The sequence below is a fragment of the Rousettus aegyptiacus genome, unplaced genomic scaffold (assembly GCF_014176215.1).
Source record: "Rousettus aegyptiacus isolate mRouAeg1 unplaced genomic scaffold, mRouAeg1.p scaffold_m13_p_8, whole genome shotgun sequence".
NCBI classification, from domain to species: Eukaryota; Metazoa; Chordata; class Mammalia; order Chiroptera; family Pteropodidae; genus Rousettus; species Rousettus aegyptiacus.
The window spans coordinates 106,794,952-106,817,460 of NW_023416311.1; the positions used below are offsets into that span (position 1 = coordinate 106,794,952).

Consider the following 22,509-nt stretch of genomic DNA (forward strand, 5'->3'; position numbering starts at 1 on the left):
ATCTCGGTAAATCAGATTTTTCCCCTTGACCATCCTGTCCTTTTGGCCTGAATTCTGCTTTTCATATGAACGATGGAATTAATCATGTGGGTGTCTCTCTTTTAGGAATTACAGTTCGAAAGACTGACTCGAGAGCTGGAGGCAGAACGCCAGATCGTAGCCAGCCAGCTGGAGCGATGCCAGCTGGGGTCGGAGACGGGCAGCATGAGCAGCATCAGGTACCGGGCGCCACGCCTTGTCCACTTCTGTGCTTTGCGTTGCCGGTGGGAGTGAATCATGCGGTGCATCTTCTCCTTCGAAGCCTGGCGGTGGGGTTGGAGCGTGCGTTCAGATGTGGGGAGGGGATCGTACCCGACCTGACGTGAGATGTTCAAACAGTGTTCAGAATGGCCTGGTTGGTGCTTGAAACTCTTTTAACAAAATTAACACCAGCCCGAAAGCAAATGATGCATAATTTTCCACACAGGAAGGTTTTGCATCCAGTCTGCTTGGTGGCAATCAGATGTCACAGCATAGTGTCTCAGTTTGGAATTTTTTTTTTTTTCTAAATGATATCCAGAGTTGTAGGTTCTGGAAATGAAAGACAGAACATTTTGATGTAACCTATATTGTTTCGTAATAGATCATGGTAAATTATAAAATTGCTCCTCACATATCAATTACATATACAATTCCCATGTGGAAAAATATTTCATATCCATAGATAGAATGATAATTCAATTAAGGATTGGTTTAAAACGATCAAATATTTTAAAGCAAACAAAACAAAATATAGTCATTTGACCACAGAATAATTTATCCACCATAGGATCGTTTTCATATTTAAAAATATAAGTGAGTGTGTGAAAAAAAAAACATAAATGAAAGTTTATAAGTCAACTTTCATTTCTCAGAAATGCATTCTACTTTCCTGTCATCTTGTTCTATGTTTGTTTTTGACACTGCGTTTTTAGGGAAGTGTCTTTTAAAGAAACAGCAGTCACGATCACAAATAAACTCCAACAGTATAGCTACTTAACACAGTAGAAGTCTGTCTCTCATTCATGCAACAGATGGAGGTGGCGGGTCCTGGTCACGGGGCCGCTTCTTTGTTTCTCCTCCATGCAGCGAGTAAGGACCCAGCTTCTCTCTTGAGAGCCCTGCCGTCCCCTGTGGCCACATTGTCAACTGCCTCACTGTACCCACAGCTCGTTGGTGAGAGCCACTCACCCGCCTCTCCTAGATGGGAGCGGGGCAGGAATTCCTAGTCCCGGGGTCTCCAGCCACTCTCCTCCAGAAGTAGGAGCATGAGTTGGGTGGGCTTCTAACTACCTGTGTCACAAATGACTTAAAATATCATGTATCCGTTGCTCTAAAGTATTCATTATTGTGAGAGTAATTTTGTAGTTGGAATGTTTCTTGGGTGGGGAACCTGCCATTAGTCTTTGAACATTGGTCTTTTCTTTGTGGAGCACTGGTAAACCTGTCCATCAAAATCATGGCAAGTTGGTTGTTAGACAGTCTCTTACTTGGATCAATACCCTTTATAATCGCAAAGCCTTGTTTAGGATATGTGGAAGCATATCTACTTCTGTATATGCAAGTAGGTATATTGCCATCTCTTAAACTCATCAGAGACTTCTCTGAATGCCTAAATTAATGGAATCAGGATGGACAAGAAAAAGTGAATTGTGTCCACTGAAAATTATATTTAGAAGGTCGACTGGTGGAAAGTGGTCAGTCTAAGGTGGGGAGAAATGTAGTATTTATACATCTGTATCTGTATTATTTCACGTCCATATTGGAAGAAACTTTTGTTATTGTTAAATACCTCCTCAGAGCTAACGCCTGTTGGGTTTTTTGGGTTTATAAGTACCACCGAATTAATACCTATTTCGCTTTGGAATCAGTTGTTTTCCTATTGGTTGTATTACCTGTTTGGTTTACATCTCTCATCCTTCTCTGTGATGTTTTAGCATGCCGTACCTCTTTCATGTTGTTTTGCCCGCCCCTGTTCCCTGGTAGGAGCAGGTCTGGGGGACCATGTTGTGTCCTGTGCCTTCATTCCCACTTCTGATTGGATCAGAAATGCATATTTGACCCACGGGTGATTCGTTCAGTGACCAACCTTTAAGATACTGGGCTCTTCCTCTTACGAATGTGAAATAAGTGACACTCTCCACTGGTAGGCACTGGGGGATGCTGGCCGTGTAGAGTGTGTGCTAGTGGAGGAATCTGTGTGGGCAGAGAACAGCCCAGAAGACTGGGACCATTTTGTTCCTGAAGGTCGAAGAGACCAGTTCAGTTATTAGGACAGGCTACTTTACAGATGTGACATCTATAGAATTACCTTTTAAATTCTTAAAACCTTTCCTCCTCCGCATTTGATTTGATGGGAGTCGATTTCTTTTCTTAGGTCCCAAGTGTCTTGGATAGAACACATCCATGAGCTGCCAAATTAGATAGAAAAATCCCATGAAAATGTTTGGTTCTTTCCACGATACCTTGCATTCCCTAGCTCACAGCTTATGATCCGTACTCGATAATTCTGTTAAATGTGTATTAAATAATAGTGTTAAGTGCAGGCGACATTGCCTAACCATTTCTCCTGCCATACACCTCTATAATTTCAGTCTTCATCAAGCTTAATTATTTTGTACTTTGGAAATCTCTAATACGTGAATCTGCATTTGAATAATACAAGCAATTTACTGATATTTCACTGGAGAAAATAAGATACACAGCTTTCACTGTTCTTTTTCTTTTTTCTTTTTGTCTTAAACTAGTTGTTTGCTCGGCTTCAAAAATGCACCTTTTGAAATTTAAATCTTTATTAAGGATGAAAGGCTAACCTATTTAGCACATCAAAAGGGTATTTAAAAATAAAATAACATAAACAATATAAACAGTTTTTGAAAAAGGAGGACATGTAAAGAAGTCTGCGATCATTTGAATGTTTCGTACTTCTTGGGGATACTAGGGAGGGGTAAGAGAGTTTCTTAGAGGAATTGAAATAAAGTCAAATATTTTCAGGTTTTTTTTTTATGTAAGTGGTAAAAATGACTGAGAAATGTAGTTTGGTTTTCTTCTGCCTTTACTGGTGGTAGGTAATTAGTTGTTCCAGCTATATACTAACACCTCCTTCTTTGTAGTCGTATTGATAGTTTAAACATATTAAAAATCGGTTATCAGTTTGCATTTGTAACAGTCAACTTTATAATAGTCAACCACATCGTGAATAGGGACACCAAGAATTTGGAGAAGGAGGAATCTGGAGATGTCTCCTTCTGCGTCCTGGTATCTGGGATAGAAGTAGCTACAAATGGGACCATTGTGATCTTTCTAACTCTTTATAGATGTTTCTAAACACTCAATTGCATATCATGGCTTCCAGAATTCAGATCAGTTAGTGGTTGTCTAGTCATTATCATTTTCTGCAAAGGAATTATTGCCGCTTCTCACAGCAGCCACAGGTTCACCCCTGTACCTTATCTGCTCCCCGTTTTGGTTTTCCTCACTCTGTTTCCAGGCCAGACCTTTTCCAAGCTGTTGACTTCTTCTTCTTTCCTACAACTGGAAAGTCTGATTTCATACCTTCTCTCTGATTCCTCAGAAACATCGAGACCTGAGGCAGGAACATTATTGATACAGATGATGGCTTTCGTTGAGGGTAACTATCAAATATCTCTTGCTAACAGCCCATTCCCACCCTCTGGCCTGTGTGATTACTCAGCTCGCCCCTGTCCCACAGGCCAAAGCCTGTGAACAAGGTTTTGGTCTGGCTGCCCTCAGAGCCATCCAGTCCTTCCCTAGGCAGGGGGGCCTGGGTTGTTCCTGTAAGTTCCGTGCTCTGAAGACCTGCCCGTCCCCTTGCCCTTGTCGCACTCATCCTTCTGCCTACAACCTGCACAAATCCATCCTCCATGTGGTGTGAGATCGAGTTGCATGATTCACAAATCAGAACCATGTCTACGAGGGACCTTTCTCACTTCTGCAGTTCCACAGATACACCTCTCTTTTCCATCTCAGTGCCTATGACCGACTGATCCCTTCCATCTAGAATACCCTCCCCCTTTTGCCTGGTCACCTCCTCCCCTGGATCCAGATACTCAGCTGATGGCTCACATCCTTGTGACTACCTTCTTGACAAGTCCAAATTGGGCCAGCTGTCCATTCCTTGGGAGTCATTAGAACTTAACAAGCATTAGAGATTAGACTCTGATGACCCTTCTGAGTTCCCTGCCACAGAATGTTTTAACCTTCAGCCAGAGGTTATGTGGGGATTTCTCAAGTGCTATTGAAGTTTTAAGGACACCAAAATTGATGTCTGCTCATATCCCTTGATTCCCATAATGGAACATAATGGAAGAGAAATTGACTTCTAATCACAGTTGGACCTATCTTATAAATTCCACCTAAAGAAGACCTGATTCTTGGAAGACTGATGATGATGGTGATGATGATGATGATGATGACAACAATGGAGATGATTATGAAGATGATTTATAACAATGATCTAGAACTCAAAGAAAGTCAAAAATTCAGTATTAGAGAGATTCGACACATGATACATTATTTCTTGCTGAATTTCAAGGTGGAGGGACCTCTTTGAGTAGCAATGCACAGTTTTGAGAGGCTGATAATGATCCCCAGCTTAAACCCAGCAAGGAGGAGAGGACCTCAGTCCTATAACTGAAAGGAATGGATTGCAGCTCACAACCTGAATGAACATGGAAGAAAATTATCCTCTGGAATCTTTAGAAAGGAAGGTAGCCCAGCAGAAACTTTGTGATAACCTTATAAGACCCTGAACAGAGAACCCAGTCATGTGATGATGAAACTTTACAAAACCTACAAAACTGTTAGCTAAAAAAAAAAAAAGGACAGTAGTTTAAGGTATTTAGTTCATATTAACTGGTTATGCAGTAATAGAAAACAAACTCAATGTTTTCAATTGGTTTTATTAAGTATATATTACAGCAATCTGAATTATGAAATTTTTTAGAGAAAACAAATGTTATTATGACCATCTGTATTCCATTCAGAAGTTTAATGTGTATAGCCAATTATATTTTTCATGCATATACATATGCATTTGGATTCACATATTAAAATAACCTATAGTTTTGATTCTAAAAGGTGGAAGTATTTGGATATGGAGTCATATTTAATGTAGAATAAGGATAACTAAAGTGATCATTTTTAGCCTCACCATTTTTGTAATGTAGATACCCAAAACTCTGATTGAGTTATGTATATATTTAAAAAGACAAAATGTAATGTATGTGTGTGTGTATATATATATATTTGCTTGTTCCACATAAGACGTTCTTTCTTTCCTGCAGAGGAACTATTGAATTTCTTGAAAACATGTCTTCGTGAAAATCTGCCATATTTTGGAGAGTAGGGAACAAAAGGAACTATGTTATAAATGTTAGCAAAGGTTATTCTCTTTATTAACTAACATCTGTGAGCTCAAATGCCAGCAATTCTATAAATACTCTACAAATCTTTTCCGCACCTACAAAGAAGTTAGGTTTATTTTAGAGAAAATGCCGATTTCTGGTTAAATTACTTAGTGGTGAAGAAACACAAATCAAGTAGTCATATACTTTTATGTCAGAATGGAAAGTATATATTTAAAAGCATGATCACCGAACTTTCTTAAGGAAATAATCATATATGAAAATAATTGTTTCCCAAACTTGGACATTTTATTCATTTTTTCATTATCCTGTAGGATATGCTATTGAAACAAGTAGAGAGTGACAGTTATTCTTTTTAAATAAAGAAGAAATACATTTTCCAAAATATTTCATTTTGGAAACTAGACATCTTAGATAATTGAATAATTACTTTTAGTGTTTTAAGCAATTTTTATGTAGCTTTTTCTGTGCATACACACATCTCCACAGTCACCTAGCCAAAGACTAAAAATCACTCAGTTATATCTTTACCACCAGCAAATATGTTTTAGAACGTAGCAAAAAAAAAAAAAAAAAAAAAAAGAAAGAAAAGAAAAAATGAAAAAGAAAAAAGCTTTGAATCACTTTTAATTGATTTGTTAGGAATTTTATTTTTTCTTTAAATACATGTTGAAATTTAAAATTAGACATTCAGAGAAAAAGCCATGTGAGGACATGGCAAGAAGACAAGACAGCCATTTGCAAATCAGGAGAAACTAACCCTGCCGACACCTTGATCTTGAACTTTCAGCCTCCAGACTGTAAGAAAATAAATTTCTATTGTTTAAAATCAATCAATAAATAAAAACAAAAATAAATTAAAAAAATAAAATTAGAGAATAGCTGTTGATTCCTATGATTATTTCTCACGTGGCTAAAATATTGCTCTTTCAACAAAATCATACCGATTTATTTAGACAAGACAGTTTACTGAATTGGTAATCTGCATTAAAATTGCAGTGACATTTTTGGAGTCTTTTGGAATGACTGCTTCATTATCAAAACCGGAAAAATAACAAAATAGAAGACTATAGACATATTTTGGCATTGTTTTTCGCATTGCCAGTTTTTTTAATGGGTGTTTTTCTCATTTCCTTCCACTCTGAATTCCTGAGCAGAAACCTCTCTCATGAATATTCCTGATTTAGGTCCATCAAGACCCCCTGTTCTTTTTGTCTTAACCCCTTTACCGCCATCTTTCCCCATTATCTCTCTTTTTTTTCCGTTTCTTGCCTCTTCTCCCTTGCTTTTACTGCTGAGATTATTCTTTTAAGATTTCCTACTATAGTTTTTTTTTTTTTCCCCTCCTAGATAAACCAGGTAGAATTTTCTAGAATGCTTTCTGGGCCCCCCAGTTTCACCTCCATACTTCCCAGCACTGTCAAGTGTCTGCTCAGGTCTCCACACAGACCTTCGTCTTCCAGGAAGAGCAGGGTCATCTGTGGCAGGAGATTGTGCACCTGGGGAGCACAGGTTCCTTAGTCCTCTTTTCCTCCCAGTTGTCAGTCCTCTGAGTCTTTCCCATCCTGCCTGGAGTTCCCTGTCACTGTGCTGAGCCAATTCTATAGGACCCTGGTGTCCTTTGAACGCCTATTGCTTTGGAAAAATCACCAGTCTTATTAGCTTATTAATATTTCTATCTCTCTATATTTCAGAATATATAACCTTTATATATGTATCATATATAAAAGTAATAATATATATCAAATATATATTATTCTAACCAAACCAGTTCAGAATATTACATTTCAATGTTCGTTCTAGTTAGTTTTCATGTTAAAATAACACCCTGGATTCCAGGGCCATTTGGTTTGGTGCGCTCTATGTGTGGAACTGTGATTGACCTTGTCTCATACCTTCCCTCTGGTCTTAAGATGGTGATGATAGTGATAATAGTAATAATAGTGGTGATTTTAGTAATTATAATAGTAGCATTAATTGATTCCCATAGGCCACTCACAATATTAACCGGCTTATAGAGATCATGCAGTTTATTCCTAGTCAACCCCATGAGTTAAGTCTTATTATTTAATATTGTAGATGAGAACACAGAGATTCAGAGATGGAAATTCACTTTCCCAGCATCCAACAGCCATTGACCAGACATGGATTTCTGATTTATGGTATTTATCTTTACTCCTTAAAGACAATGCAGTTGTTCAGTCTTAAATGGTGTCTTAAATTATGTCATAAATAACCATCTAAACATCTCCCATCTATTTTCACCTTAGGGATACAAACACGTTGCTAAGATTCATTCTTACACAAATGAAGTAAAAAGTGTTAATAGTATATGTTATTATTGCTTTTTAAATACAGCCAGAATAACTGTTCAGGATTCTCTTTCCAATTGATAGTGGACAAATTGAACTAATACTTATGTCTATAAAATACTAGTTACCCTATTATATTAGTCTGTTCAGGCTGCTATTAAAGACTACTATAGCTTGGGTGACTTATTAATAACATAAATCTATTTTTCACATTTCTGGAGGCTGGGAAGTCCAAGATCAAGATGCAGGTAAATTTGGTGTCTGGGGAGAGCTCACTTCCTGGTTCATAGTCTTTGCAATGTGTCCTCGTGATGCAAATGTGCTAGAGGGTGCCGTGGGATCTCTTTTATAAGGGCACTCATCCCATTCATGAGGGTTCCACCCTTGTGACCTAATAACCTCTCAGAGGCCGCACCTCCTAATACCATCACATTGGGGGTTAGGCTTAAAACATGCAAATTGGGGGATAGGGCACACACATTCAGTCTATAGCACTTATTAAATACATTGTTCTGATTTCCGTGGGATAACAAATAGTCAGCTGTCCTGAGAATTTGATGTGGGTCCTAAAAAGGGTTGAAAACTTAATGTTTATAATCATTTGATATATGTCTCATGTCAGCTAATATATCTTAACACTTTTGCATCAGTTTTGAAGCCTGACTTCTTTTTCCAAAATGACATAAAAAACTAATATTAATTTTACATCCAACAATAACCACTATACCAAATTTAACAAGATTTTACATTGTAAAACAGATGTTTTAGGAAAACTAACAAAATATATTTTGAAATTTAATATGCTGATTGGTAGAGAACTAAAAATTTTTATAAATTTGGTCTAGAAGAGTCTTTATATTTTCTCTCATCCTTATAGCATTTTTTTTTTAACTTATCTATCTGAAAGGTGAAGTTTTCAGTTCCTTGGAGCTAAATGTCATTATTATATTTTTGTGGTATTGACTAGCTTTGCTAATTTCTCTGAATTTCACTTTCCTCATCTATGTAAATGGGGTTAATGCTTTTCTGTAATTTTGTAGAGATCACAGGGGAATTTTAAGTAAAGCATTTCACACCCCGTCTTGCACACTGTTACCAGTGAATCATATCCACTTTTTTTCCCCTTGAAGAATATAATGTTTTCATTGATGTCTCCTTTCTAATTTTTCTACAAAAGATTATAAAATGGTTCCTCTCACTGTGGGCTCGCCTGATGGATCAGGATAGCACCGTATTTGTCTCCTTCGTAATACAGACTAATGACCACGTGGAAATTGACACGATGAAAGGGAAGAATGTTCAAAACTATTTCCCTTTCACAGGGTGCCACTTAATATATGTCTGGAGCCACTGCTGGAGCTAGAGATGGAGCTTCTGGTATCGTGCGGTTGTAAAAAGAAGAGCAGTATCGCAGGGGTGACGTAGGGGTGACAGGAAATGCTTAATAAGTTAAGATACGGAAGCCAGTGACTCTTTAAACAGATCTTTTTCAAACGGCAAACAGCGAGGGATCAATACATTGACCAAAAGACGTACGCTCATTCCTCTCCCTGGTTGTATAAATGTATAACAATAATGAGCTGGAGAAGAATCTGTCGATGAAGGTGTTTGTGCGTCCCCGTCCACGCCCATCCTTTCTTTGCTTAAATGCTGTGGTTCCAAAAGCTTTGACCAAGTTACTCATATTTATATTTGTTAATTCGTTTATACTTATTTCAGAGGATCGGTAACCAGTGATATTTCAACTGACAAAATCACAATGAGCATTTGACTCACCGAGAAGTAAGAACTTATGTCATCAACGCCGGGATGACGGCAGCTTGCCGAACGGCGTGAGCGCCGTGTGTTCAAATTAACAACGTGGAAAAGGCAGCAGGGATAGAGCGGGATGAATATTGTAGGAAGTGTGTGTGAATGTATTCTAATTCCTTTTATCCAGGAGAAACTATCATAGAATTTTAAATTTAAGAGATTGCTGTGTTAGCAGCAGGCAGCAAGATGTTGCTTAATTTGTTGACAGTAAAACTGTATTCATAAGCCCATCTTCTCAAACATCTGTTTGTTTAGTACCTCAAGAGCTGAGGAAGTTTAAAAATTGTCACATATTGTTGCTTAGTCTTATGCACTTATTTGAGAATGTAACTCTCAGCAAGATTTTATTGAAAAGATCTACCCAAGGGATTGACTGCCAACTTTATTCAAAATTTGGCCATTAACCTTCTCTCTCTAACATCTTAATGATGGCATCCACCTGTTGAGAACTCACTGTCATTCTGACATTCCTCATTTAAGGTAAAGAATTTCTTTCCATCTTTTGAGATTCATATGTCCAACATATACCAAAGCTCTAATTTTAGGAGGTGGCACTGGGTGGTGTGTAGGACAATGGAGTTTGGGACATGTAAGTTTCAGGTATGAATCCCAGCTCTGCTTGTCGCTAACCGTGTGACATTGGGAAATAGACTAGTCCCCTAGAAAATCCACGTATGTGTGTAAATTGGGGAGAATGATACTTAACTTAGAAAGTTGTCGTAAGGATTTTTTAAAAAATAGCATAATATTTGTCACTGAGAAAATGTTCAATATATGTGGATTGGTCCTTTTCTTAATGAATTGCTATGACTATTATAGTTAGATTTGTCACTTATACAAATAGATAGGAAGTACCCTCATCTTCACAAAGAGATTTATTTCTGTACACCTTTCTCGTCTTTTTCTTTTATTTAGTGGGTGATTATGATGATATAAAATTCACTGAAGACAGAATATTTTAACTATCTCAATCTCTGCCATGGAACACTGCAGTAAAGTGAGGTGCTTAAATTAACGTGTAAGTTATATGTATGTAATAAAATAGTCATAATGCACAGAATCATTATGCTCTTTAGGGCTCTGTCTCATGGCCATGAGCATTGCATTTGACTTCAAGTTGCTCAAGGTCACTGTAATTTTGAGTGTCTATGTCCTACTATTAATAAGTGTTATTTAATGTCTTTATAACCTAGCACTAGAAAAGAATTTTACCAAAGAGATAAAAGTGGGAATAGAGAAAATCCCCAACATCATATAAACTTTGGAATTGTTAGCATTCTTTTAAAGCTTCGGGGTCTTTGAGGGATTGTGGGAGCTAATGGCTTCCTCCTGGGACTCATGTCTAAAAGCTAAGGCTTCCTGTCTGGTTTCTAATTCAAAGAAGCATTGCCCATGGCCATGTGAGTGGGTTGCTGGGGGCAATAAAACAAGAATAAATCTATAGAAACGTGGGTTTGTGAGGTCCTCCCTTGTGGCAGGGAGAAGTGCAGGATCTCATTCATTCATTCATTCATTCATTCATTCATTCATTCAACACAGTGTGTATGTGATAGACATGGGGAATACAGCTCCGGAAGAGAAAAGCAGATTGACTGCCCTCATGCAGCCTGTAGTCTTAATGCTGCCTTAAGCACGTGACTTCATTTAGTAGGGATGATATCAAGATTTTTCCCTTGTCACAATTGCTCTCTCTAGTGTCTGTAAGAAAATGTTGTGATCAAGCTAACCTTTCGTGTTCGTGATTGACTACTTAAAACCAAGATGGCGCAGCAGCTGCAGGAGAGTGGGAATTAAATTAGCTCCATTCTATTTAGTCCGCCCTTTGGGGCAGGGATACAGAGGTGTCTTTTAAGCTTAAACCTGACCATTTCAAACCTTTATTATATTTGGCTATCGAAGTAGCATTCCAGAGGGAGAAAATTAATCAGAACTTAGTTTTGTGTGCAACTTATGGCATCAGAAGAAAGGAAGAATAAACTAACGGAGAAATAAAACTCCATAGAATATTTGCAAGTTTATAAAGAAATATTGAAAACTTTAGAATAAGGGAATTTTAGGAAATCAGATATCAAGAAGATAGTAGTGTTTCTAACAGGGAATTGGAGTTACCAGTTTCTACAGAAGATTTAACTTATATTATTATTCCCAGGGAGAATTGTTTCATCTTTAGTCAAAAAAAAAAAAAAATGCAAAAGCAAGCAAAACTCTGAGAGTCTAATTGAGCACAATGATAGAATAAGATACTTCCAAATAGAAGTATTTTATTAAAATGGAATGATGGCCTATATTTTTAAATGTCATCATTTCGTAATAGGGTTTTAGTAATGAAGTGAATTTTTTTAAAGAACATTCTATACAAACATAATTTCCCGAAACAAACCTTATATTATAAGATAGTGGCATATATACTATGCAAAGTATGTGATATAGACGATGGAGAATAAGTGGTATTTTCATATGCATGACTTAAAAAAAATAACGCCACAGCCCCGCCGAGGAAATAGAGCCTGATCAGTGGGTAGAAACTCTTCTCCGCCCTTTTCTTATTATATCTCTAAGTGAGAGAGAAACGCTCAACCGAATTTTCTGTTTATTCTTTCCATTGGATTTCTGTATATTTATATGCATACTTCCAAAGGTGCAAAATACGATTTAGTTTGCTTGTTTTAAAGCCTTACATAATTATGTTACACAATCTTTGCAACGTGCTTTTTTTTACTCAACTGTTTTTCAGATTTTTTCACGTCAACGTGGGTGCTTGTAGTTCACACATTTGTTTCACTAATACCTCCTAGTTCATATGTGAATGTGGCAAAAGGCATTTATTTACCTTTTCTCCTGGGAAGGACATTTGCTGACTTTGCAGGTTTTCTTTTAGAAATGTATGGTTGTGACATAATTACACGGGACTCCCAGTGTGGGTGTGCAAGTGTTTCTCTTGTGCGTGCACAGAACGGTACTGGCTGGCTTGTAGGATTTGAAAATTGTCAGTTTCTATAAGGCCAAAGAGCTTCTAAAAGTACTGTACAAATGTACATTCCCACCAGCAGTTGATAATCCATCGCTCCACATACTCAGCAAAACTCGCTGTTTTCCAAGTGTTCATTGGTACAGTTGTTGCAAATTTGGTGGATTTGAAGTTTGGGTCTCCCTGACTTCTGTGCTAATAGAACTTTTTATACAGTTACTAAATATTCATTCTTGTTCTTCCATTAAATGCCTATTAGTGTCTTTTGTACATTTTTCCGTTGGTGGTTTTTCTTTTTCTTAGGTACTTTAATTCTCAATATATTCGGACACCGATCTTTTGTTAGTGGAATGTGTTACAAGCGTGTTCTCTTGGTTCGTGTTTTTTCACTGTGTGGTCCTCTGTGAACGGAAGTGCTTATTTTAGTGTCGATACGTTGATCGGTCAGTTTTCTTTAGGATTCATGCTTTTGGAGTCTTGTTTAAGAAATCTTACCTACAGAAACAACATTAAAACAATTTCCTATGTTTTAGTAATTGCAGAGTTATGCCTTTTTACATTAAAGTCTGTAATGCATTTGTGATTGACTCTTTTTTTTTGACCCAAACGAGCCTTAGGCTCTTTAGAGTTTTGTTGCTCTTGGAAATGTTATCTTCTTTACAAGGTGCATCTGTTAAAGGTTTCCTTTTTATTTAAAAATGTAATTGATTTTATATAATTATCTGATAACAAGCACAGTTGCTGAATTCTTTCATAACTTCTGTAACTTATGTAAGGTTTTTATGTGAGTAATTTATAAACATTATTATGTCTTCTTTTAAAGTATTTTTACTTTCATTGTGTTTTGTTTTCTTCTTACACTGCTAAGAAGTTGGGGAGAGTAACCTTTTTTATTTAATGAGATTCCTTTACTTTTTTTTTTATCACTATAACAACTTCTGTAGGGTTATTTTTAATAACAACTTTATTGAGATATAATTCATGTACCATTCAATTCACTCACTTAAAGTGTAAAAATTAATGGGTTTTAGTATATTTATACAGTCTTGCAACCATTGCTACCATCAATTTTAGAACATTTTCATCACTACTAAAAGAAGTGCCATACTTTCCCAGCCATATAGATTTACCTTTCCTACAAATTTTATATAAATACAATTATGCAATATGATCCGTTCTGTGATTGGCTCCTTTTACTTAGAGAAATGTTTTTAAAGCTCATTCATGTCGTACCAGGTATCGGTACTTCATTCCTTTTCATTACCTAATAATATTCCACTGTATGGATATACCACATCTTATCCATTAATCAGTTGTTGGACTTTTGGGTTGTTTTCTATTTTGAGCAAGTATGGATAGTGCTTCTATGAACACTCATGTAGAAGTTTTTATGTACATATATGTTTTCATTTCTATTGGATGTATAGCTACAAGAGGAATTTCTGGATCACCATGATTAATGTAGTTTTTTTATAGGATTATTTGCTCTAATTAAATTCATTCTTTTTAAATTTTAGTTGGTATAGGTTTCAGCACTTCATTTCTTTTTGTGGCTGAGTAGTATTCCATTGTATGGATATGCCATCATTGGTGTATTCGATTCAATGAACGAACAAAACACAATAAGTTCAAACAGAGCAAGACAATAATAAACCCTCAAACTATCTAGCTGTTCCAAATGTAAACTGTCCAAGTAATATAGGGCTATTTTTATTTCTAGATATTCAGTTAGAAAATAGGTATCTTCTGCCCTAAACCAAACAGTCCTACTGCATCTTCCCTGCATCATGGAATGCCTACATCTGTGCAGAACACTTCCCTGGAGTGGAAAGCACAGCTCATCATTTTCCTGATCAATTCTTGTTATCTTTCAATGCCTAGAAACTTTTTTATGAGCTTGGGATGTTTGCAGGCTTAATCTATATAGAAAACTATAAGAGGACCTGCCCATTTTGGCTGTCCTTAATTGGTTTTCAAAGTGAGACCCGAAAAGAAATCAGTGATTTTGATTGCGGTTCATTGAGCACTCTCAGAGGCAAAACTTCGTTCCACTACTTGCAACACCTGCTCATAGGCCCAGAGCACAGGAAGGGGAATTATACACGTGTTTATAGGGTTCAAACAATTATATGCCTTGCTTGTTCTGAAACTTTTATGTTAATAAACGAGAGGACTGGAATTCAGAAGTGGAGTTCAGGGTTTAGCCTCTCTCTCCCATTGCTGTAGGTTTTGCAGGATCCACATAAATAGGAGGTAGGATGATGTCTTATTAGGGCTTTGTGATATTTCAGTAGAGGCATGGGGTTTTGATTCACACACAGTTAAATAGTAAAAATGGAAGACACTGTCTTTCATAAGTTTACTAAGACATTGCTTGAATTCAAAATTATATAGCCACCTTTTCATTTCTTTCAAAACTGTAATTTTAATTTGAGTTGATTATATGCCTTCTTGAGTTTATTGTTAAATGCATAATCCTTTTACCACCCACTCATTATTTAAAGATAATATACATTGAAACATTTTTAAATAGTAAATACAATGCAAATGAAAGTTGTTATGGGTAGTAGTAAAATATTTTGCATTACTAGGTGCTATGTGTTACCAATATATGTTGACAACTATAGCCATCAAATTGTTTGACACTAAACAAAGTTAATACTCAGAATTACCATTCTGAGAGCTTACTCAGAAAATGAGCAGAAAAATCTGGAATGTTAAAAGGACATTTGAAATAATAAGTAGAGTCATTCTTTATTTTACGATTATTCATTTATTTACCTTTCTCTCAAAAGAGGGGTTTTTACCAGACGGTAGGTCTCTGCAGCATAATATAGGACAAGGGGTTAGAATTTGACATAATTCATTGATGGTTGTAAATATTTACTGATTCTAAGATTTGAGAGTATCCCCTTGGGTGTGCAACCCCTCCCAGCTCACGCCCTTAGCTGGTAGAGCCATTTAAATTATACCAAGTGTCCTCCACAGGGGACAGCCACAGCACATACGTAGATATACAGAGTCTCTGTGGTATTAAAATAACATGTGGGTGGGATTCAGCAGGTGGAGCAGCAGGGATCCTAAAAAAACTCCTTTGAAGGGCCAGTAATAAGAAAGAAAAAGATGGTACATTATGGCTCTGAGGATCTGGGGGTTGGCCTGGTATAGACCTGCACTGCTGGGGCCTGACATGCATTTGCATTTATGCGCCCCGAGAAAAATTGATCGTAGTCACATGACAGAATCAATTTAGTGTGGGTGTCATGTCCAAATGTGTCCTTATTCAAGATAAGAAAACAATTTCTTGGGTCTTGTCTCCGGCCCTTTATAGAAAATGCACATGGATTTGTAATGCTCTAAGGCTCAAGGCTCAGTCGTGCTTTTTTTCCCGATCCCCAAACTCTTGTCCCCGAGTGTCATTTGGGAAACTTCTTCTGTTCTTCGATGTCCTTATGGTGGCAGCCTCAGTTTGAGGAAATGAAAGTAACAGAAATGGTGATGCTTTTCTAACTGGGGTGTGGCGACCTTGGAAAAGAAGTTTTGCTGTAACTGACTCCTTTTATGGTTATGTACCATCATCCCAGTAACTAGTACTAAACACACTCAGTCATAGTTCATTGTGGCCCAAGAATGTTTACATTAGCGCTTCTCAAGTCCAGTTGTATTGTCGGAATCACCTGGGAAACATGAAAATCCTGATGCGGTGGCCTCAGCCTCAGGGACTGTGATTTCAGTGGTCTGAGGAGGAGCCTAGGGACCCGAAGCTTTGAAGGTGCCCCAAGTGAATCCCCTGTGCACCCAGGGGCCTCGGCCTGTGCTCTGGCCTGTCCCCTTCCCTGGTGACGTCCACTGCTCTAGACACTGGGCTTCAGATCAGACCATCAGCTTTGTGTTTTGCAGTATGGCCCGTGACATCCTGAGTCTACAGGAGACTCGTTTGTAACATTTGCCCTTTCGAAATAATAATAATCGCCGACAGCCATTGAACCCTTGCCTGTTCTAGGCACTTTTTGATGAGGTAACTTATCTAATTCTCACACGAAATTCTGAGGTAGGTATCAACTATTATTATTTCCATTCCCAGGGAGGGGTAAGCCAGTAGGAAAGAACTGCGTGGGGATGTGAACACGAGTATTGTGACTGTAGGCGCAGGTAATAACCATCTCTCTGCTTCCGCTGGGATCCCCAGTGACTCTTGCAAATAATCATTTGGCACTTGCTTACAAGGAGCAAGGGGACCTGTAAGGTACATAGGTGAAGGGGAACAGGTACAGTCCTGGGAGGACCCACCCTCCACAGCCTGCTGGCGAGGTACATGTCATAAAGAGCCATGCTGGCAACTTGAAAGCGATCCAAAGAGGGGCTTTCGAGCAGGCGGAGGTTTCCTGCAGCTGAAGCGAGCAGCAGGGCAGTAGGCATGAACGTAGTTCATTTCAAACTGGAGCCATGATACACAGGGTCGAGGTTTATACAAATATTAGGTCAAATTTATGATATTTATAATACCCACCCATTTGACCTATAGCTGTAGCAATTTCTTATGGTTCAACCTATGAGAGAGCATGAGCCTAGTAGAGAAAGGAGCATGTGACAGTGCCGTGAAAGTCCCTGTGGATAGTGACAAGATAACATTGGGTGGAGAAGGGCTGTGAATTCCACTGGCCATTGACATCACCCACACTCTGCCAACTGCATCGATGTTACACGGAGGCCGTTCTTGCAACTGAGCGACTTGCTCATCTAAACCATGGACCTGTGCTGATGGGTCCCCAAACAGTAGCTGCACAGAGCGACTCCAGTATCACTAAGCCACTTGTAAGTGGTAAGTTAAATTCGCGGTTGGAAGTCAGGTGCAGACAGTGCTTCATTAGGGCTGACATCAGGCAGCTTCAGGGGCGTGGGGAAAACTTAACTGGCCAGCATGGCAGCCCGAGGGCTGGGCCCTGGGCCTCAGACACAGGTGAGCTCTTTCCTAAGGCCCCCGCCTCGAGTAAGAGGAGTAGGAATTGTGATGGGGATGCACCCACGGTCAGCCAGAGTTCCGTGCAAGTCGAAGAAAAATCTTCACATGGACACAATGCTTGAGGAGATCAGTGACCCTGACTGACATGTCCGTCTTTACGTCCCCCCACAGTCTGAACAGAGGACACCAAGAAGCATTGTCCACTCGTAAGTTGAATCGACCCGAGGTATGCACCACACATCTGGGAAATAACAAATTAATGTTAATAGTAATGCTTATTTTAATTTCTCAATTATAGTTGACATTCAGTATTGGTTTTGTAATAGTTTATATTGGTTTCAGGTGTACGGCATAGTAGTTAGACATTTATATAATTTATGAAGTGATTCTACTGATTAGTATCCTCCTGGCACTATAAATAGCTATTACAGTATTATTGACTATATTCCCTATACTGTACTCTACATCACAAAAAATGACTATTTTGTAACTACCAATTTAATCCCGTCACCTTTTTCATCCAGCTCCCCAAACCCCCTCCCTTATGGCAACCCTCAGTTTGTTCCCTGTATCTATGAGTCTGTTTCTGTTGTTTGTTTATTTTGTTTTTAGATCCCACATATAAGTGTGATCATATTGTGTTTGTCTTTCTCTGTCTTATTTAACTTAGCATAGTAGGTCTATCTATGTTGCTGCAGATGGTAAGATTTCATTCTTTTTTATGGCCTAGTAATATTCCATTGGATATACATACCACTCGTTCTTTATCCCTTTGTCCATTGATGGACCCTTAGGTCACTTCTATGTCTTGGCTATTGTAAATTACACTGCAGTGAACATAGGGGCGAATATATCTTTTCGAATTAATGTTTTCAGTTTCTTCAGACAAATACCCAGAAGTGGAATTGCTATGTCATAAGATAGTTCTCTTTATAATTTTTTTGAAGAAACTTTTATGCTGTTTTCCATGGTGGCTACACCAATTTATAGTCCCACCTACAGTGCATGAGGGTTCCCTTTTCTCCACGTCCTCATCAACACTTGGTGTTTGTTGATTTTTCGGTGTTAATTAATCTTAATAACAATAGCGTAGGGATTTTAAAAATCCAGTGTACATGCTACACATCATTTTTATAAGAACGTTGTACGGCTTTTGTTGATTGCATTTAGCTCTTATTATAGACAGCCAGATGAAAAATCTTATTAGCCTACAGGAAAATGATGGAGAATTGTTTATGAGAACTTTATCATTAGAAACAACATCCCGTGAATTGTTGGAGAGCTCTCCAACACAGACCGTGTCGGCCTGAGCGCTCCCAGCCAGAGTGATTAAGAAAGAGCTCTTTATGAAAAATAATGAACAAGGCACTAAGACATAGGTCACTTATATTTTTCTTCATTAAGCATCTAAATCTCAAGTAGAATGTCATTGAATAATGAGGGAACATATGGAATAAAGTTGCTCATTGGTCACGTTCCTGGGTTTCTTAGCATCCAGTTAGTGTTACGAAAATGGCAGCAGCATTAACGGTAGGAATTAATCTTTGAAATTAAGATCAGGGACACAATTATTTCAGTAGAGCTCCTCATCTTGTTTATGCAGCATCCCTTACTTCGATGTGCTAAGACTGCCGTTAAGGACAGTGGCCATGGCTTCAATGGGAAAATGGTTAGGTTGATGACCGCATAGAAGTGAATGCTAGGTGTGGCCGGGCTTCCTCTGGACTTGCAGCATTTGGCAGAAAGTGATCACACAATCAGCGTGGATTTGTATGCTTCGCCGAGTGCCCTGCAACGGTCCACGTATTTTTCTTCCTTTCTCCCACTCTTCCGTTAGGTGAAAATCCTGACTTCTGAACTAGTCGAAAAAATTGGAAACTGCATCTAATTCTTATGGAACTTGAGGCTGTGGTCAGTCCGCCAGTCCGGGGAATGAATTGGTTTTTGGGCACGTTGATACTTTGCTGCTTGAAATAAACCTGTGGGAGCACAGACGAACTGCTCCAAAACGGTGCTCACGCACGAAGAGTTTCTTCGGATTCACTCCCTACGGTTCACGGGCTCTTGAGTTGCTTCAGAATATTCTAGGAACATTGGGGGTGAACGTAGTGCATCTTCATTTGGTGATGAATGAGCTCAAAAGTAGCATTTAAGACTCCACATTCTATAATATTATCTTACCAGATAATATAACGAAGAAATATATATAAAAGCTTATGAATATGTATTTTGAGCAGTTTGCTTTCATTTTTGTAAAGGATGTTAAGATATGCTTTTCATAATCCTGTTCACTAAGGCTAATACCATGCCGTAGGTATATATCCTGCCCTTCTCCTTGATCTTTGGGAGACTGTTCATCCACCCAACCTAAGCGTGACTATCTTCATCATTTGGTCTTTGCTTTCCTTATCCACCTCAAAACAGAATAAAAAGGAAATATCTTTTTAAAGGTAACTATTTACTCTTTTTCTCTAGGATACTAATGTCCAACTCAAAAGAATCATAATATCTGAGAATGAATGGATTTTCAGAACTATGAGTTGTAAAATGCGTATAAGTTCTATTCAATCCCATAACTTTTTTTTTTTAATCAAAGTTTTTAATGTCCATATTTGCTCTTAATTTTGTTTGGAGTTGTAACAAAACAAATAATTTTAACATTGTTTTTCAGATGTTTAATTTATTAACCTGAGCTTGAATTTTGAGTTAGAATACTCGAGTATCGCAAAGGTCATGAGCTAACATTAAAGATACCTGGGACATCTCTAAGCAGTGCTTTATAGCTGTTAACCAGCCTTTCCCTCACATGTCAAATTCATACAAGCCCGAAAAACCATTCGGAATGCATAGCTGTAAAAAGAGTTAATGGTATATTCTGTGTTCATCCCAATGGTTTACAAACTCTAGAATGCATCAGAATGATCTAGAAAGCTTATTAAAAACTAACGCTGTCTGCTCTCTGCCCACCCTTCCAGTTTCTGATTCCGTTAGTCTTGGATCAAGCCCAAGAATTTGTTTTTCTCAGTTCCCAGGTGATGCTGACATCGAAAGTCTGGGGACCCCTCTGTGAAACATTGCTCTAAATTATTAAATACCTTCCAAAGTAATAAAAGCTAATATTTATCGAGTGTTTACTGTGGATAGAGGGCTCTTCTGAGCACTTTCCTATAGAATTGCATTTAATTCTTACAACGAGCCTGTGCGGGAGGTTCTGGGCGTAGCCCCATTTTACAGATGGGGACGTGGAAGGTGACGGAGTTCAGGGGACTTTCTACATCACCCAAACAGTAAATGGTAGACCTGGGATCGGAACCAGGAACGGAGGTCCAGAGCTCACGCTTGGATCATCAGGAGAAAAATGTCTTTGTAAGTCGGCCCTTTCATATATTTTGCTAATTGTGTAATTTTCCTACTGTACACTTTTTTTGTTTGTTTTTCAATGTTTTCATTTTCCTGAGGTGTGTCAAGCATGAAAATACCATATTTTTCAGTAATATTCTGTGAGATTAAAGACAGCAGTACTTTTTGTTTTCTTTGATCTCCAAGTATTCATGGAAGTAAACAGAAAAAATCTGCCTCTTACAAGATCATACTTGTGAAAAGATGCTCATATGTCATGGAGAGTAAAGAAAGCAGGACAAGAAATTTCACACTCAGCATGATACCACCTATGGAGAAAAATCATGTACAAGAGACAAATGAAGTTGAGAAAAAAGTATATACCGTAATGCTAACGTGCACACAGGAGAATGTTATACGTTTAGGGGGTAATTTTGGGGGTGCACTTTATAGCAAAAGCAGGCTGTTCCATGGCCAAAAAGAGGGAGACTGTCAATCATTTACTGCCATCGCTCTTGCATTTTAAATTATTGTAGATTAATGAATGTTCCATAAGAAGGAAATGCAGCAGTTTAATTTTTTAAGTGTTTTTAATAACAAAGAACAGAGAGAATGCATCGTCAGAAGTCTTTGAGGAAAAGCTAGCTTATGTGTTTCTTAGAATATTTAGCTCTCAACCAGGTCTCTACACTTCAGTGCATTTTACTCTAATGACAAAATGACAACTCTCTAAACAGGGAGGCATCACCCCCCCCACCACCACCATTTCAGATGAGGGAGCTGAGACTCAGATTTTAAATGCATGTCACTGGCTCTCGGGGCAAAGGGTCAGCCCTAGGATCTCTGCCTCCTGTCCCTATAGGCCACACCGATCCCCAAGTTTCCCTCCAAGAAAATGGAACTCTAGTGCCTGTGCCAAGTTGGAGATGATATTCCTGATAATCAAATGAGTAAGGAAGGTGAAGTGGTTTTCAACGATAGAAAAATGGAGGAGGAGAGGCTGGTTTTGTATTCTTGTCACATAAGAAGGAAAGAGGACTCTTTTTTTTTATGGTGCTGAAGTAGGGGGGCGTGGCACCAAGGGGGAAGACGGTTTGCTCACGACGATTCCTTAAAGTCACCACAGTACAGAAGCTGGTGGCTGTGAGGGCCTTCACCAGGCGAGCAGTGTGAACGCAGGGGGCTCCCCGTGCTCACTGCGAGCTCCCTGTCCCTCTGCAGTCTTTGTCACTAGGCCCCGGCTTCTTAAAGCAACTTGCCAGGCCCAGGATCATCACCTGGGATCTTCATGGATGCACAGCATCTCAAGACCAGGCCGACTCCCTTTGTTATCCCTACCTCCCCGCTCCCACGGGACCTCGCCGTGGGGTCCAGGCCAGCGTGCTCACCGGCCAGGGTCTTGAGGTCTCGGCAGCTTTTACTAAATTTCCCAATGGAGTTTAGACATTCAGAGTCTCATATTTGATGCGAGAGTCATTGTAAATTCAGTAATTCTAGAGAAGATGGCTGACCTCGTACGCAGGTGGGTGCGAGGTCCTCTTGACTCCCCTCAGCGCCCAGTCTCTCTGAGAACTCGCGTTTCCTCCTTTCCCCAACTCAGCCCCCTGGGGCTGCTGCTGCAGGTGAACCTGGCGTTAAAGTTTCCACTAATTGCCTTACCGTTTCATAAAGAGGCATTAATTGCTCGTGTAATTTTCTCCTTTCCTCCGA

General features: G+C 38.7%; 1 protein-coding gene across 4 annotated transcripts in view; it reads left to right on the forward strand.

Annotated features, from left to right (window-relative positions):
* CTNND2 (catenin delta 2) overlaps positions 1-22,509 on the forward strand; it is a 751,200-nt gene that overhangs the window by 272,667 nt on the left and 456,024 nt on the right. For all 4 annotated transcript variants that reach the window (XM_036225698.1, XM_036225697.1, XM_016163669.2 and 1 more), the window contains one exon: positions 106-218. In XM_036225698.1, coding sequence (XP_036081591.1) covers positions 106-218 — 113 coding nt within the window. The remainder of the gene's footprint in view (positions 1-105; positions 219-22,509) is intronic.